The sequence below is a fragment of the Mustela nivalis genome (assembly GCF_964662115.1).
Source record: "Mustela nivalis genome assembly, chromosome: 13".
NCBI lineage: Eukaryota > Metazoa > Chordata > Mammalia > Carnivora > Mustelidae > Mustela > Mustela nivalis.
The window spans coordinates 73121526-73140426 of record NC_139032.1 but is presented as its reverse complement, the minus strand read 5'-3'; the positions used below and the strand labels follow the sequence as shown (position 1 = coordinate 73140426).

The 18901-nt window shown below is 46.0% G+C and overlaps 1 protein-coding gene across 2 annotated transcripts in view; it reads right to left on the bottom strand.

Annotated features, from left to right (window-relative positions):
* Nucleotides 1-18901, bottom strand: part of SNX30 (sorting nexin family member 30) — a 107029-nt gene that overhangs the window by 15938 nt on the left and 72190 nt on the right. For both annotated transcript variants that reach the window (XM_082696946.1, XM_082696947.1), the window contains exons 5-7: nucleotides 18183-18378; nucleotides 16574-16773; nucleotides 4507-4593 (exon numbers count right to left, since the gene is read on the bottom strand). In XM_082696946.1, coding sequence (XP_082553072.1) covers nucleotides 4507-4593; nucleotides 16574-16773; nucleotides 18183-18378 — 483 coding nt within the window. The remainder of the gene's footprint in view (nucleotides 1-4506; nucleotides 4594-16573; nucleotides 16774-18182; nucleotides 18379-18901) is intronic.

Here is an 18901-nt window from a genome sequence, read left to right as displayed (position 1 = left end):
CTTCTTTTTATTGTTTGAAGATAACTGTAAGATTTTTGTATTCTCCCTTGGCACCCCTCCTTTGTTCTTTCTGGAATCACACAAATAGATTAGCACTGAAAAGAGCCCGTCACAGAATGGAGTAAAATGTGCAACTTCCCTCCATGGTTTACTCTTACTGTTCAGGTTAGTGTGTGAGCTCCCAGCCAGTTTTAAATGCAATTCCTCATTGTGTCTAGTAACAGCTCTGATACCCGCTCTGGATTCCGGGGGGGGGGGGGGGTTCACATGTGAAGATTTACATGAGTCTGGGGCCCTGACCAGCGCAACGTAAGGCAGCCCACTAAATGCCTGTCACTGCTCTGACCTCAAAGTTCAAAGAGACAAGCCAAGTCCGCATAATCCGAAGGTCCCCTCACCGGAGAAGAAACCCCCTCAGGCTCTGCTGACTTTTCTCAACCCTAAAAACAAAGCAAAACTTTGAATTCTGTGATCCTCTCGGCCCATCCCTGCACATGGCCTCGCCACCGTCAGCAGCGGGGGCCACAGGACACCTCTCCTTCCTCCTCACACGGCCTCTCTGGTGTGAAATTCATAGAGCGGGCTGTGGAGACCCACAAGGCCACTTCTTTCTGCCGGGTTTTGGAGAAGTGATCGGATTCTGATACCACTTCCCGGCTTCACAGAAACCAACTTTCCCTCTCTCTTTAGAGCAACTCTGCAAGACTTCAGCCTCAAAACAAGGCAAGCCCCTAGGCTTGCTAAGACCCTCAGATGTTGTCAACGTGCCCAGAGCCCTGTGAAAACCGCCCGTCTTCAGGTAAGAATCCTTTCCTTCCCGGCATCCCTGGGACCAACCTGTGAGCAATCTTTTTTTTTTTTTTTTTTTTTTTTAGAAATTTTATTTCTTTGACAGAAAGAGAGCAACAAGTAGAGGGAGAGGGAGAAGCAGGGTCTCTGCTGAGCAGGGAGCCTGACCTGGGGCTCCATCCCAGGACCCTGGGATCACGACCTGAGCCGAAGGCAGCCGCTTCAGCAACTGAGCCACCCGGGTGCCCCATCGAACCTGTGAGCAGTCTTGTTCCTGCTCTCGTCATGGACAGCAGGGCCCACTGGGTCTTTGGGGTAAGAATCCGTGCTGACCCACTTCCTGATGCCCTGCCTTCTCTTGCCAATAGCAGCTCTCAGCAGAGCTCAAAACCAGACAAAACAACAAAACGCAGCAAACATTCACCTGCTGATGGGCTGCAGTGGAGGACAGGCATTCGGGAGGGCTGGGAAGGGGAAACTTTAGAACACAAGGTCATCATGCCCAAACAATACAGTGAAAAGAAAAAAAAAAAAAAAAGAATTAAGCAAAAATTAAAAAAAAAAAAAAAAAAAAGCCATAAGGGCAACAGACCAGGAAAAAACAAAGTTCGCAGTCAGCATTCCTCCTGGAGACAGGCGGAGCTGGAATGGGAAGCCGAGGCCCCTCCACGGAGCCTGTTTCTACATCAGACACTATGCTGACCTTCACAGGAGGAAGCCTACAAGGCCTAATGAGCAAACCAGTCCAGGCTGGAGGACAGAGCTGGGATTTGAACCCAGGGCTGTCTAGGTCTAAATCCTCTCTCTTTCAACCAAACCCTTACTCACTGGGGAAGGCCACCAACGGAGCCCTCCGCTGCCCCCCAACGTAGTTGCTGTCCCAGATTCAAAACTGGTGGCACAATTTCTGCTGCTCCCACCAGGAGATAACACTCACTGGTGCACCAGCAACTGAGAGCCCGTTTGGTTAATTACCACCATCTAACTACGGGCAAAATTAACATGGGCGTGGCTCAGCACCCCACCAGAGAGCTGGAAGACCAAGACTGCCTCCCCACAGTGTGCTGAGAGAATGTAAGCATGTTCAGACGTCCTGGTTAGTCTCCCTGGCTGGGAAGAAACCCTTCCCCCTCTTCTAAGAACTCCTGTGGTCAAGGGAGGGTATCTTATGGGTGATGCTTTAGGAAGGTGGAAACAGCAGCAGCAAGAAGATTTCAACACCCACGGGGTCACCCAGGCCGGCAGGGAGCATACAGCAACGAGGCAGGAGCCCAGCAGCTTGGCTGGGTGTAACGTGGGAGCCAGAAACCACTGCTGCCTCGGCTCCATCTGCTCCCAGGTGGTGCGACCTTAGGCAGCCAGCACGCCACGGCACAGTCCGCATTCCACTTGGCCTATTAGTCATAACCTTCAGCTCCTGTCTTTACAAAGGAACTGTTCTGTACAGAGCAGAACACATATTAAATGACAAACCAGCCTCCGAGAAAGCTTGTATTCGGTGCTGAGCAGGGATGAATGCTGACGGAACATCTTTTATTTATTTAAAATTTTTAAAAAAGATTTTATTTATCTATTTGTCAGAGAGACAGTCAGAGGTCACAAGTAGGCAGAGAGGCAGGCAGAGACAGAGGAGGAAGCAGGGTCCTTGCTGAGCAGAGAGCCCGATGCGGGGCTTGAACCCAGGACCCTGGGATCATGACCTGAGCCAAAAGCAGAGGCTTAACCCACTGAGCCACCCAGGTGCCTGCAACACCTTTTAAATACAAGATCTTCATCTCCCCAACTAGGTCAGCTGCAGAACTTGCTGTCTCTCCCTTCCTCCCTCACCAGGAAAAGTGACTTGTTATCTATGTCGGAAAGCGAAATTGTTAGAATGAAATTTCATAGGGTGCATCGGTGGCTTGGTGGCTTAAGCATCCGACTCTTAATCTTAAGGGCATGAGTTCAAGCCCAGCATGAAGCCTACTAAAAAAGAAAGAAAGTTCAAAATATACAAACACAGTATTTCATGTCATCCCTTTAAATGGCAAAGTGTTCCAGAATATCCCAGGAATGGCTCAGAACTAGTCGAGGGAACAGGCAGCTGGAGGACAGGGTGTGGCTGGTCCCCATGGGACAGGACAGAAGCAGGCCAACCTGTGGTGAGAGGAACGGATGAGAGGTGCCTGGCCTTCTGGCCATATCACGGTGGCACGCACCAGGTCAGTGACAAGAGTCCCTGTCCCTATCACCTGACTCTCCATCAGCTGTACCTTCACTGTCGTGTAGGTCACTATGGGTGACACATGAACCAGTGCAACAAACGTGGATTATAGGCCTGCTGCACACTGGGTAAAGACCCTGGGTACCCACAGAGCTAGGCAATTTACCCAGCTGCTCTGTGGCTCATTCCCCACCCACGAAATGGGGAAAGAACAATGCCTTCCCCCTGGGCCACAGATGGCTATTGTGGTGAACATGGGAGGCAGTATCTATGTGTGTGAGTGTGACACACACACACACACACACACACACACACACACTATATGGAGTCAAGGTGTGCCATTTTTGAGGTGTGGGTTACAAATTTCCAAAGCTGGTTCCTTGCCAGGTGTGTCTCAGCACAGCTGTATCAGCAGCCGGAACCAAGCAGAGGGAGACAAACTGTTCTGCTGCCAGTCCATTTCTCTGAACCGTGCACCCCTGCGATTAAGCTTTCTTTTTTTAAATCTTTTCAATAACATTCCCTCCCCCCACCTCTTCTCTGAAAACAAACACACCTTCCAGTTACACCTTCCAAATACAAGTTTTCCAAAGACTACCCAAAAAGGAGCACAGTAACACAGGGGCACTGTTCTGAAGTCAGAAGCTGCAACATTTACTAACTTCGAGATCTTGGGCCGTGGTTTGCTCATCTCTCAAAGTGCATGACTGTTGTACGGAATCAGTGAGATACTGTCAACAGTTTCATGCCCAACCTGAATGCTGGCTGTTATTAATCTTGTTTTTCTCTTGTTTTATCCCAGGAAGAAAAAGGCAACAAATGGCAGAGGGCAACACAAGGGATGTGTGTGTTTACCTCAGGATCCTTTGTCTGGACCCAGAGCCCTTAAATACACTCAGTCAGTGCTTCTTAGACTGTGGGAAAGGACCACTATCTGTTAGCTTTTCTCCCCCAGTATGACAAAGTCGTAGATCTACTATGTGTGACTCGTAAGCAGTTCGCTCCACATGAGCTAGTTGGACAACACTCCCGCTGCGGGTTCAACAACTATCAACCTGCTATCAAACCGCTGACCCTCAGCTTCTACACCTTTCTTGTCATGGGTCGGTAACCGTGGATGAGTCAGCAGACCACACTTCTGAGAACAGTGATCTAGACTGTTCTTCCCCCTTTCTCCTCAACCCCATTTTACAGAGTGAGGAACTGTCCCTGCATGGCAAAGCTGAAAGTCAAAACAAAACCAGAAAAAAACCAAACAAACAAAAACCCCAAAAAACAAAAAACCAACCAACCCAACCCTGAGGAAACAGCAGAAAACCCCACGTACATGTTATAAAGTTCCAGAAAAACGACATCAAAGAGAACAAATGGAGGACAGTCACAGCACAAACACAGCTCAGCTGGGCCTGACCACCTGAGCTACACGGATCTAGGGACAAGACATCACTTGGCACCAGCGGGGCAGCTGCGGCTGCAGCCCCGAGGGCCCAGCCCTCCCGGGGAGCCTCCCTGACCTTGGGGCGGTCTTCCTTCCTCAGAGCCACAGCTTCCAGTTTGGCTTCGTACTCCGCTTGCACTTGGTCCCTCTTCTTCAGGACGCTCTGCGGGACGAGAGAGGGGAAGCGTGTCACACTGAGTTCGCAAAGGAGCCTCCCAGCCCCCAGGCAGTTGCTTCTCTGCCCCATTCCTCCCCAGGTCATGGCACACCCAGGCCCCGCCACCTGCTCCCAGGACAGTCCAGCTGCCGTGTGGCACATGACATGGACTCTGGGGGAAGCAGGGGTGGAAGACGGGTGGCACTGTCCTCCGAGCTTTCTAGCACAGTAACTCAGCCTGGTGCTGGAGGTGACAGATGCTCTGGGTGAGGACAAATAGGGGAACAGAACCACCGCGGCCACACTGATGAGAGGACTCGGCTGTGCTGGAATGTGAGGCTTGGCAGGGGACAGCGCAGGCCGTTCTCTGGACCGTTCGTGGAAAAGTCTAAGTCAGGAGAGTTCTTGACTCTGGTTCACAGAGTTGATCCTGGTGGGCTGATTTGCTCCATGATCTGTGAGCCACGCATCTGTCCCCCTGCTCTGGACCAGGCATCCAAAGAGCAAAGAGATACCCCGCCCCGGCACCTGAGGGGTTCCACCACGGGAAGAGGTGTAGACACAGCGCAAAGGTGCATCTATGCACAAGTCCAGAATCCCCAGAACCACACAGTGAGCCTGCGAGGGGCAGTGGTACCTGAGCTCAAACAGAGCCAGCCTCGGCAGGGCTTGAGCGAGGCGAGCCAAGCTCCCAGGACACAAAATTGAAGGAGATAATCACTCTCGGACCCCTGTAAGGTTGGTACCTGAGTCTGAGCGCCTCCCTAAATCTGTGCTCCGGGTGCCTCCCTTGCCCCCACCTGCTGCCGGCTCCACCACGGAGACCCCACTAGGTAGGACAGAAAAGAATGCAATCCACGGTCTAGGAAAGCATCTGTCTTATCAAGGGTTTCTTTTTTCTCCTTTTAGTAGAAGAAGCATGAATGGCAAATTGAAAGTGCTAAGAATTTTCCTTCCCGCTAACTCAGAAGTCACAAAGCGCTGCGAAAGCTTCGAATCTCAGGCTTTTCCCACACAGTATGGAATCAGGCAGGAAAGGAGTTTTGGCTCCTTGGCTAAGCAGGGGCCACCTTGTGTCCCTGACAACGTGCTAAAAAGGGAGAAGTGGCTGAGCAGTTGAGTGCACTTGGGGGGAACCTTCTACTGCAATGGGTTAACGCTGGGAACCTCAAGCCTTCCTCTGAGGTAAGTATTTCCTTTGAGAAGTGTTTTACCCTGTGAAGAATGTGAGGAAAAAACCTGTAATAGAGCAGCTTTTGTTTGCCACTTGTCTTTCTCCCGGATGCTTTGAAGCTCCCCCCGAACCCACTCCTCAAGCATTGAGTAGAAAGTCTCACAGTTGTTCAACAGGACTCTCTGCTCTGATGGAAACGTCCCATCATCTGCACTTAATCCAGGAGGCGTCAGTCCCACCCGCTGATTGAACTCCTGCAGCAGGCTGGCGTGACTGAGGAACTGGACTTAAACTTTTGCTTAACTAATTTGAATTTAAACTTAAATAGCTGCCTATGGCTAGTGGCTGCCACACTGGACAGCACACAGATACATAAAGTAAAAACAAAAAAGTCAGGGGTCCCCTCTGGATTTCATAGAACCCAGAAAATTGTGTAAATCCACTAGTCTGGTACGAGCAGGAGTAAAAATCATAATCTCTACCCAAACACATGATGCTATCCAAACAGACCCAGACTGATTCTCTAGGGCACAACGGAACAGCAAGGAGGGGCTGACGAATGAAACCCTCGTCACTGCCGTGGGCTCTCATCACGGGACACCTCCTATCTTACTGGAAAAGGCACAGACCCAGACTAGGCATGGGTTGGGTTGTCCAGGTGATGCTGTCAGTGTGGCAAGAACCTCGTAACCAAAGCTAGAAGTGCTCTCCAAGCAATGCTTTGGATCCCAATCAGTACAGTGTGGGGCTTCCTGTCCCTTGTTCTGCTCCAGGACTCTCTGCCCTGGGTGCCAAGGCCCCCAGGAGGGGAGGGATGGCTAGAGCTCCACACAGCTAGAACAGATCAGATGCATCTCTTCTCCCTATCCTACAGCAGGTGAAGGGGCCCCAGGATTCAGCTACACTCCCTCCCCTAGTTAGCGTGGCCCTCCCTGGCCCAGAGGAGAGGTTGGCTTCTGACTCCTTAGCCACTGCTACCCCCATTGTCCCCTGAAGCGGCCAGAATGCTGCCTTCTCATGCTGCTACTGGAGGATTCGCACCACCATCCCCTACCTTGCCGGACAGCAGAAAAGACTCACAAGGAGCCTGAAGAAGTAAACGGATATTATCCCCATTTTATAGACAAGAACACTAAGGTACAGTGGAGAGGCCTGGTTGAGGCCACTCTGCTAACCTCATAGCGGTGACCTGGGCATTTCCTGCCGCATTCCAGGAAGGTGCGTAGTTCCCCAGTCCGAGTGGAAGCCCAGCCCCACTGCAGATTGGGAAACAGGTTTTGAATCGAGTTAAACCAAGACTACCGTCCTTGTTAAAAGCATCTTTGCACACAGCAGGTGATGATCTGAATGGACCAGCCTTGTAGCCCCAAACAACACAGGTTCTGTCAATAAAACGGGTCAAACCAGCCTATGGTTGACGGGGCCTGAGCTTGAGACAACAAAGGGACCCGGTCAGCAGCTACAGAGAGGTCCCTCCACCCCCGCGTGACAAGCAAAAGCTAGCCATCTCCTGAGCGGCTCCCAAAACCTTGTAGGGTCTCTGATGCTGGTGGAGAGTGCATATGTGCTGCCAAAACGAGCACAAGAATGTAAATCAAAAGGCAAAGCGTGGGGAGATACTTTCCTTGCTCCTTTGCGACCCTCTGCCACTTCCCCGTCAAGCCAGCCTCCCCCTGTCTCTGCCCTGCCTTTATGTGCCTCCGTTCAGAACCCCGGTGCCAGGGATCCAACAGAGAACAGAACGCACATAACACTTGCTTTCATGGAGCTTACATTCTAGAAAGGAGGCAGATATCGCAAAGGAAAATATATTAATGTATGGGGAATATAGCTGTGAGGGACGCTGAGTGGAAAAGGAGAAAGAAAACAGGACGAGAGGATATAAAGGGCCAAGGGTTTGGGGGGAGCGGAATTGTACCTAAAGCAGCCAGGAAGGGTCTCGATGAGAAGATGATTTTAATTAGACATGAAATATATTTTTCTCATATGCTGTGCTTTTTTTTTTTTTTAAATGTAGAGAGGAAGAATGACCCCATTTCCTTAACAAATAAATTGCAGAGATGGGGAGGGATTTTTTAAAATACTTAAGAAACATATCAAGTGAAGTATGGATTTATATGGGTCACGATTTCAAAAAATACCTATAAAAACAGTATCTGAGACAACTGGGGACAGGGATGGTAACTGGATATTTTAGGTGCAATAATAATGTGGTTCTTCTTTGTTTTAAACAGCACTTGTACTTTAGAGCTATGTACTAAATATTTTTGTATGAAGTGATCTGATGCCTGAGATTTGCTTTAAAATAACCCAGGGCGTGGGGGTTGGAAGCAGGTGGGAGCAGAGCTAGAGCAGGGTGGACCCTGAGTGGGTAACTGCTGGAGCCAGCTGATGGGTGCATGGGGGGCTGTGATACCTCCACTCTACTTTTGGATGTTTCCATAATAAAATGTTAAACAATGGAAACATAATACTGGTCATCCAAACTGTTAATAACAAGCTAATAATAACCACTGAACTACAATGACACCAGCATGTGGAAGTTAAATCACAAATACGTGTTCTGTAGTTTGGCTTTCAATCTCTGTACTGGCTTTCTTCCAAGAAAATACCACAATAGTCAGAATCAACTGGAAGCCTCAACATTCCCTCTCCAGCCCCGGAGCTCATGCTCACGTCTTCCACCAGTGAGACTATATGCTCACAAACTTACAGGATGAGGAAGAGGTAGCTGCCAAGATAGCCCCCAGTGCGAAAGGTCAGCAGCTACCAAAAAGCCATCTTGAGTCTGGAAGGTTTTTAAGAGTCAAATCTTTTTTGTAAGAGAGACAATATGATACAGGCTTGAAGAAGTAGATGAGAGGAGCAGGAACAGCTCATCCATGCGTAGAAGACTGTAGAACAGAATGGTTCCTCTTCTGATATGCCAGGGGCTTATCCCAAGGGGGATTCATGGAGAATTCTGAGTGTTCAGTAACAAAGATGCTCAGATGGGAATAAAAATCAAATACCCAACATAGCACTGTGGCTGGTTTGGGAGTGGCCCCCTACGCCAGTATCTCCCTTGGTCTTGATGACATAATTTCTGATTAAATGATTGAACTCAGATTGTCCCTTTTGACATGAGCTTTTTCCACCTTCGTTCTACTGAAAATGGACCACCTATGAGTTAAATGTTTTAGGGCGATGTGGGTAATATTAAAACCACACATTTCCCTCTAGTTCGAAAAGATACTTATCACAGAAAATCTGGAAAATAAAGAAAAACATAAAAGGTGAAATCTCATCTTCCAGGCACAACCAGTACACCTTATGTCTTCTACTTTTTTCTCTTGAGTAGACTTCTTTGATGTTTCCCATTTCTGTGTCTCCCCTTCCCGGCAGTCTGTTATTTAGATGTTGGATACTGAGATCTGATCCTCTCATTTTCATATTTTTTTTCTCTCAACTTCTCTATCTTTTTGTCTCACTTTACAAGTGATTCCCTTATCTTTTTCTTCTCTTTTAATTTTTTTTCATTTCTATCATGGTTTTAATTGCCATGATCTCTTAGTTCTCTAGATACCAAAAAAAGTCTTCTTTTATGGTTGTGACATCTCTTTCTGAAGATATTAGTGATTTTTTTTTCCTGGAGATTTTCTTCTCCCTTAAGGATGTTTCACTGAGTATATGTTTTTCTTTTTTTTTTTAACTTAATATTCATATTAAAATCTTCTCATAAATATTCAGAGACCTTGTCTGCCCACTCATCCAAGGAAACAGTAAAAAAACTGATTGAAAGCTCTCCATACATCGAGGGCTTGTTGACAATTCTCTACAGGGATCCTGTTGGTCCTTTCATTGAGGATCCTTTCCCCATTATCAGTATCTTCAAGTCTCTTCTCTTGGCCTGTTTAGATGCTTATAGAAAAGGCTCTTCTGACCCTTACAGAGAAGATATAAGGCTGAGAGCCGAGCAGAGAAAGATGACTGGAGTCTCCGCATTTGGTCATCTTTTACTTAGCATCCTGACTTTAGGATTTTAGCCCCCTGCCTCAACTGTGCCTAGAGTCCCTCTGTCCAGAAACCTTCTGTTTTACCCCTCCAGAGAATACGCCTCTAGTTCTGCCAGAGGACAGAAGGGACAGTGGCCTCTGTGTGAGGAGGGAAGTCAGAACTGGAAGCTCTAACTTCTTCGTAAGTAGATTCCTGACTCATCTTCCTCTTCAGCTCTCTCTCGACCCCATCCCAGAGGTGCTGCCAATTCTCCACATTTCTGAAGGGTCCCACAGTGTAAACCAGGTGGTCTCTGAGTTCTTTCCCCCAGAGTCAGCCTCAAAGGCAGTTTTTTGAGTCACCTACGTTGCTTATCACCTCTTGGTTTGCTTTCCAGTCCCCACTGTACTGCCACTATTTCTTCTCCTCCTGCTCTTTATCTTTGCAGGCGTAGACTTCAAACAAATGACCAAACAAACCACTCTAGTGTCATCTTGGTGCGTTTCATGAAAAAGTTTATATATCTAGTCTGCCACCACGAGAATCTCAGACTGCTAATTTTTATATATTTGTCTAACTTTTTTACAAAACATTTGAGATCATGTACATGTCTATATCCTGCTTCTTCATTTTTCCAGAAATTATGTCCTCAATCTATTAAGTACTTTTGTTTAGAAAAGAAGACCTTTTTTTCCTCCCCCCGACTCAATCTTCCAGAAAATTTCTGATTCGGGGGCTCCTGGCTGGCTCTGTAGGTTAAGCATCTGCCTTCGGCTCAGGTCTTGATCTCAGGGTCCTAGGACTGAGCCCTGAGTCGGGCTCCCTGCTCTGTGGGGAGTTTGCTTCTCCCTCTCCCTCTGTTCCTCTACCCTCCACCCCATGTTCACTCTCTCTCAAATAAATAAATAAATAAATAAATAAATAAATAAATAAATAAATAAATAAATCTATCTTTAAAAAAAAGAAAGAAGAAATAAAATCTGTTTTTGTTTCCAAAGAAACTAGACGTGGCCAACCTGAAGCTTAGTCATTCGACTCCTTAGCTCCACCGTGTGGCTCACGGGGGAAAGGTGGGCAGGCTGGGAAAAAAGTGGCAAATAATTGACATCTGGAAAAAGCTATCTGGGAACACTGTTCAAAGTATCTCCAACTCAAAGAGAAACTACGTTGTTGTTTTGTTTGTTTGTTTGTCTGTTTTGAAACAAAGTCTTTAAAACCAGACTTCTGCATCCACATCTCACACCTCTAACCACAATCACCAATGACCTCCGCATTATTAAATACAACAGTCACTGTGGACCATGTTCCTTTTAAAAACATTTCTCTTGGCTTCCTCTACTTTCTTCCTCCTGCTACACTACCAGTCCTTCTGAGTTTCCTCTTCCGCTTGTTCCTCCTCCTAGTTAGGTCGTAGGCCACTCGATATGGTCATGCCCCTGAGCCAGGCTGGTTACCCGGATCTCCTCTCACTAGACGGTCCACTCCCCTCCCACGGAGTTAAACGCCATCTATATGCAAACAACTCCCAAATTTCTGTTCCCCCTCGGAACTAAACTCATAACCAGCTGCCATGGCAGCTCTACTTTAATGACCAGCAGGCATTTTTGAACTCAGTACGGCCAGAAAAACTGAATCCCAACTGCCCAATCTGCTCTTCCCCGAACTTCCCCATCCTAATGAAAGCACTGTCCAGGCAGTCACTGAAGCCAGAAACCCAGGAGCCGTCACCGATCCCTCCTCTTCTGACTTCCCATTAAAATGGTAGCAAGTCTGATGGGCCCTTCATCCAAAATCTACCCTAATCCACCACTGCAGCCCAAGCTCTACCACACCGCTATCTGCCACGTGGCTCCCTGGGACGGTCTCCCTAAAGTCTCCCTGCCTCCACTCCCGAGCCCTGCGACCCGTTCTCCACCTGGCTGTGGCACCAGCCGTCTTCTTAAAGTGAAAACCGTATCTTGTCATTCCCCTACATAAACCTGAATGTCTTCCCTTTTGTGTTCCGAAGACTAAAACCCAGACTCATACCAACCATGGCCTTTAAGACGCTACTACTATGCTGTGTCCATGCCCTGACCTATCTCTCTGAGCTCGCCTCTTCCAGTTTGCTCCCTTGCTTGCTGAACTCCACTCACACAGGCACCTTTCTTTACTTTTTAATTTTTTATTAACATATAATGTATTTTAGCCCCATAGGTACAGGTCTGTGAATCCAAAGGCACCTTTCTTGATCTGCAAAGACACCAAGCTCATTTCTGCTTTAGAACCTTGGCACTGGCGCTTCCCTATGCCTTGCTCTGATCCTTGCACAGATAACGCCTATATGTTTTTCAAGTCTCCAAGCCACCTCCTCTGTGTGGCTTCTCCTTACCACCCTCTTTTGACTCAACCCAGCCTTGTCATTCAGCAAAACCTCTGAGATAAGCATGCTCCTAGACTCATAAGTAAACCCATCTCTTGAAAAATTACAAGATATGGGACATCCAGTAGTTATATTTCTGTTAATGTTTCAAATTGGCCACATGTCAAATTCAACTAAATATTTGCTAACCACCTTCTATGAATAAAGCAGTGTTGGAAATAAGGTGGTCCTACTCTAACCTTCTTACAGCTTCTCCTACTGGTGTCCTGGTCATAATGATGTCAGTACCCAAAAGGCATTCCCTGAAATCTGTAAGGATTCTAAGATGTTCTCTCCCAGCCCATCACTATCTTAATTATTTCTTCCCCACACATAGTCTGTAGAAAGTGAAATCCCATATAAGGGCTCACATGTACATGTCTTCAGGGTGTTTAACTTGAGTTCTGGGCCCGAGGGTAACTTTGGTACCTCTCTCTGTCACACACTGTTCACCCTCTCTCCCTGGCATCTTTGAAATACACGACCTCGGTCATCTTTCTAGTACAAGCTGTCCTCATTTGTTCACCAAACACGGTCCCTGTGTCCCACATGGCCCGATAACACCCTGCTTTTTCTGTGCTTTCTTTCTGCCTCCAAAGCGAACAGAGTGTACCCGGCCACAAGTGCATTTAAAGGGAGACAATCTGAGACTCCGCCTCGAAAAACAGGCACTGATCCGGTTTGCTCTTTAGCCAAGAGTAAAGACACAGGTACAAGGTGCCACTCATTCGAACTACGGCCAACAGAGAAAAGATTTATTGATGGGGCTCTATTTCTTCATCTATGCAATGAACAAGACAGACATGATGATCTAGATCTAGGAGATGAAGTCACTGGCGAGACCTTTTCAAACTCAGAGATGGCTTCGATGATCTCCAGCATTTTCTCCATACAGGGCTCCGCTGACCCACAACTACTTCAAATTCCTAAGGCGCAGGCCTCTCGTTTCAAACAATGAGGATGAATACTCACTTTGGTCCACTCAAGGCCATCATAATGGAGTAGACTGATAAAACGTCACCACATCAAACCCTCCCCACCAAAACAAAACCAGAAGGACTTGCTCAGTTAGGAAGACCATGCCATAGTTGATACTGAACACGTCACAGGCAGGCCTTCAGCAAGCTTTCTACCTTATATTTCGTTTTCATACTGAAGAGCAAAGTCAATCCCACCTATCCCCCAAAATAGAAAGGTATTTTGGAAATGGAACTGTACGACTCTCTCAGAGGAATACAATTCAGCTAAGAATTCTTACAGAGCAGCAATATCACAAGACAAAGGCAGGGGAACCACTTAAGACCCCTGTGTGGCCAGTGTCTTTAGACCTGGCCACATAGACCTCAACCATCATTAGGGATTTGAAATAGCTGAACGTCAGTCTAGACTTGCATGGAGAAAATACTTGAGATCATGAACCCAGGCGGTCCTGGCTTTGTCATCAAGTCACTCCTGTCTTACCCAGACCACTCTGCAAAGACACTTTCCCTTTGGAAAGAATAGGAGTGGGCAGACCTTGTTCCTTTCTAATCATGCTCAGCCCTGCACACCAATGGGGCAGAGCTAGGGTTTCAGAGATCGCCAGTCAACACTTCCTCCTTCCTATGCCCTTCCCAGAAGATACTGTATACACTCCCATTCTCCCAGCCTGATTAACCTGATTAATGTTTATTCAGGCTTAGGGAACAAGAAACTCAATACATACGCCTCACAAAGGGGTAAAGAAAGAGAATAAACAAACAAGCGTTTCTCTGATGTAGAACTTCAGTTACTCACATACACTTATGCCTCACTATAGAATAATATTTTAGTAAAGATGCCAGTTAGCTAAATGACAATTAGCTAAATGACAGTTTAAAATCCTGCTTCAAGTACAAATATGTATTAAGTACTAACATACCTGCCACATGTAAGAACAAAGTAATTGTATTGTAATATCCCAGGACTGTGTATGCATCAGATTTTCAGTCTGGCAAGGTTAAGAGAGCATTTTGAATGAAGTCTGTGTCTATACAAGAGATCAATTCAAAGACACCCCAGGAATTGTAAAATTTTATTTTTGTTCACAAAAATAGATACTATTAAAACTTTATAAGTAAACCAAAATATTCTGGCACATTTTAAGCAAGTTAGGATGCCTTTTTTGGAGATGCAATTGACAGACAACATTATATTAGCTTCAGGTATACAAAATAAAGATTCATATATATCTTGTGAAATGATCACCATAAGACTAGTTAACATCATCACCACACATGGCTATAAATTTTTCTTTGATAAGAACTTTAAGATCTACTCTCCCAGCAACTTTAGAATATATAATGCAGTATTAACTATAGTCACCATGCTGTGCACGGCATCCCATGACTTACTTATTACTGATAGCCGGAAGTTCATACCTTTTGACTCCCCTCACCTTCCACCCACCCCTAACCCCAGAATGCCTTTCTACACTTGTTTCAGCCACAGAATTAAATATGCCACGTGTGGGTCTCATTAAAAAGCAAAACAAAACAAATAAACCCAATGCAATAGAGGAAAATAAGTAGGAAATTTGTGACAATCAGGAGTTGTGGTTTTCAGCTTCAGTTCCAATAATTACCAATAAAACTGCCTTAGGCTAATGATGTCACCTGTGAGTTTTATCCTTATCATCACCATAACTACCATCATTTCTACCTTACAGATAAGGAAATTCATACCATTGCCCAGACCATTGTGAGATCCAGACCCAAGCCTGTCTTTGAAAGTATTTTATTTTCAGCTCTATAGAGTACACATGAGACAATGGTTCATTCTAGCAGGAAAATTTTCCATTGTCCACAACTTAACATGTATCAAGAGCCTTAAAAGGTTCATACCCGGTGAAACAAAATGGAACACAGGTAATGGGTATATGGGAATTGGTCATATTATTCTCTCTGCTTCTATTGTATGTTTGAAATTTTCCATAAGGTTTTTTTTTAAAAAAAACTAATGAACTAATGAACTAGTTGATTCATTACTTTTTACTCCTTAAGGTGTAGAGTATTTTCAGATTGCCATGATTTTTCTGGTTTTCCATTTTTATAACCCAAAGTTCTCTGATGAGTTTCTCTCAAGAAATTCTTGTCAATCCTTACCCCGATCCTTCTAAAAGGAGTGCCTTAGATCTGCTCCCAAAATAGAACAATAAATCAGAGGTCTCCTTTGGGAAACAGGAAGAGGGGCTACTTGGGATGTTCAACACAGTGCAACATAATCTTTTCTGTTGGTCAGGAAGCCTGACACTTTTCTCTCACGGGTGTCACACTGTTAAGAGTCCCTGAAGCTGTCCTCTCAAACAGGTCTAAGGGCAGGCTCGGGTGGTTTCTAGTGCAGGCATTAAAGCATCTGATACCATCCTTACTCTGCATTTAGAATGTGGGGTTGGAAATCATTTGTCCTCACAGTGCCTATCTTTTCTTGTCCATTGCTGCTAGATCAAAGCCATCCTGATTCTTATTCCACTGTACATCTCCTCCATCTCCCTCTTTCTTTAAAAGCTTTTAAAATCGTATAACTTTCATTCTAAAATTATACAGTGATACGCGGTGGATTGGCTCTCTTCATTACTTTTGCCGGGCAATCAACATGTCTTTTCATTTTATTTTTTAAAGGATTTTATTTATTTATTTGAAAGAGAGAGAATGAGAAACAGAGAAAGAGCATGAGAAGGGGGAGGGTCAGAGGGAGAAGCAGACTTCCTGCTGAGCAGGGAGCCCAATGCAGGACTTGATCCCGGGACTCCAGGATTGTGACCTGAGCCGAAGGCAGTCACTTAACCAAATGAGCCACCCAGAAGCCCAGCATGTCTTTTTAACTGAAAACCCACATCCTTCAGCTCTGGAAGATTTTTTTTGTATTATCTCTTTCATAAGTTCTTCCGTCAGTCTTTTTTCTTCTCTCAGGAACTGTTGTCAGACAGATGCTGAGCCTTCAAGAGTAATCCTCCATATCTCTTACCAGTCTTTCACATTTTCAGTATGTTTGCATTTCTGTTCTACTTTCCAACTATTTGGTTTCCTTTTTTCACTTTCCAAGATTTCCTCAACCTCATCTTCCAACTTTTCTCTTCAATTTCATCTCAGCCAATCAGATTTTAACTTCCAAGAGCTCTAATTATCCAAATGTTCTTTTTTCACAGTATCCTGGTCTTGTTTAGTAGATGTTTTACCTCCATGTACTCTTAGCGAACATTAAGAGTTTCCTCCACACTATTTTTCTTCAATTATTTCTCATACTTGGTTCACCGTGTGCTCTATTTATATGCCTATGAGGTGAGTCCACATGTATGATCCTTCCCACCGTGGAAGAAGGAAACCTGTAGCACGTGCCAATAGGCAACAATAAATTTTTTTCTGGAAGTGACTAAAACAAGGAACGTACCTAAGTGCACAAGAAGTGAGCCAGCTTACCTTCATAGAGTCAGAGTATAAAATATATTCCCTGAGCACAGGTAGGAAGTCTTCTGTCATGTCGTCTGTCAGCTCCTCCAAGGCTGTGGAGCAGTTGCCGATGCAAGCTGACACCCCCTCCAGGGGCTCGGCCAGCTCCCCCTCTAATGCACTCCACGTGGAGTACACAGGCCCATATTCTCGCAGCTCTACAAGGTACTCTATAAAAGGAGAAGAGAAACTAATTAAGACTTGGTGGGTAATTAAGACAATCCCTGGTATTACTGACTCAGTAAGAACTGTAGCCAAGAGCTCTCTAGAGCAAGATGTTATTTCCTTGGTCAGTCACTCACCAAAGCATGCTCTCTTTTAAACACAACATTGTTTATAATTTTTTTTTAATCTCTATAAACCCAGCACTTTCTGGTTTCTGATGTTATGAAACATCACCTGACTTCACCCCATAATGGGAATGCCATGCTTTTGGATAATGGGGACCACAGTGCCTTCTGGGGGAAGTGGGAGGAGCTATATTCACTGCATATCTTCAAAAATACCCACTCACCTACTCATACAGCACAGGAAACCAGGGCAAATGTTGATTTATTTCCCCTCCAAAAAAAATCTAGCCCACATTTGTCACCAAGATTTCTTTTTCTTTTTTTTTTTTTTTTTAAGATTTTATTTATTTGTCAAGAAAGAGAGACAGGGAGAGAGCACACAGGGGGAGTGGCAGGCAGAGGCAGAAGCAGGCTCCCCGCAGAGCAAGGAGCCCGATATGAGACCCAATCCCAAGACTCTGGGATCATGATAAGAGCTGAAAATAGATGCTTAGCCAACTGAGTCACCCAGGCATCCCATCACCAGGATTCTTGCCATTACAAAAAATACGCTGTTGCCATTTTTTAGTAACTGACCAATGGATGGCAACTACGGGAGAATCCCTCTGGGTGTGTTTCACGTCTTGTGCCAGCAGGATCACTGACATTGTTCCAGTTTCTCTGGCCTACATGTGTGTAAGAAGACGAAAGGCCCTACTGTTCTGGGATACAGAAAAGCAGGTGACCACAAGAGGGGTGGGGAGGGAGTGGTGGCAACAATCCAGAAGGTTCTAGAAAGGTCTCATAACTCCCCAGGTCAGGAAGAGTGGGTCTGAAATGAAGCAGGGGTGGGGCAGGTGAGTCAACTGCAAGTTGAAGTCTCAAAAGAACCACCACTTTGGCAGACACGGGTCTCTACACTTTTAAACCATCTTTCTGCCAGAAAAGGTACCAAAGTTTGTTTTTTTTTAATTATTATTCCTATGAATGATGGGAAGTTGACTCAATGTATTCACTTTGAAAGCTAAAGTTGAGAGAGAGAGAAGGGAAATGCTTCAGGGCTGAGAAGCAGCTGTATGCCATGCGGAAAGCAAACACAAGGCTGGCGAGCAGGGCGAAGGAGGGAGCATAAAATTATCCTCTGGTCACGATGAACCCCTCCCCCCCTTGTGCTCGTGTATTAGTTTTGTGAGCGTGGCCTCATTCTGTCAGGCCAGTGTTTCTGCGGTTGGATTCTGCTGAGCCAAGGGGAATGCCATTTCTGCACACATGCTCCCTGGGCGTGATCAGTGTCTGCACAAAGGGCTCACCTATTTCTTCTTTGATGATCCTCTGAGCTATCCGGTCGATGGTTCCCAGTTTGAGCGCAAATGTATCTAAGTAGTCGCCAATAGCTGCAAACTCAAGAGGTCGACTCCTCAGCTTGTAGCCTCCGGTGACATGCTTGACAGACTCGCCCACTCTGGTCAGCAGGGCCATTCCCTGCTTCTTGTAGGCGTTCAGGTCCTAAGGAGGACACATGAACAGACAGTCTCAAGGGGCTCCATCACTCCCACAGCCGGGACTCGGTCAAACCAACTGCTTTGGGTGGTTTCTTCTTGGAAGTGGTAGATTCCGAAAACAGAAGCTGAGTCAGAGGACTAACCATGTACACCACCATCCTCTCCCCTCGCTGTCAGAAACACCAAAAGCACACCTCTGAACCCTTTCTCCAGAGCCGGACTCCTACCTTTCTAATCTGGCTCACTCACCTGAGTGCATTCTCCTGCAAACTCAACACTAAATCTAAAATGATGCTTTAAAGCCTCTGACTGGGAGAGAAAAAAAGAAGAAGAAGAAGAAGTCCCTTACTCTCATACAAAATATCCTAAGTTATCTTTAGGAGGAAAATTCTAGAGCTGAAGTTCATTCCATTCATTTATTTATATCCCAAGCAAAACCATACAAAGGAAGGAGGGAGAAGAGGGCAGGAAGCAGGAAACAGTGACAGAAAACGCAAGGCAAGAAAGCCCAACGCAGGGAGAGGTGC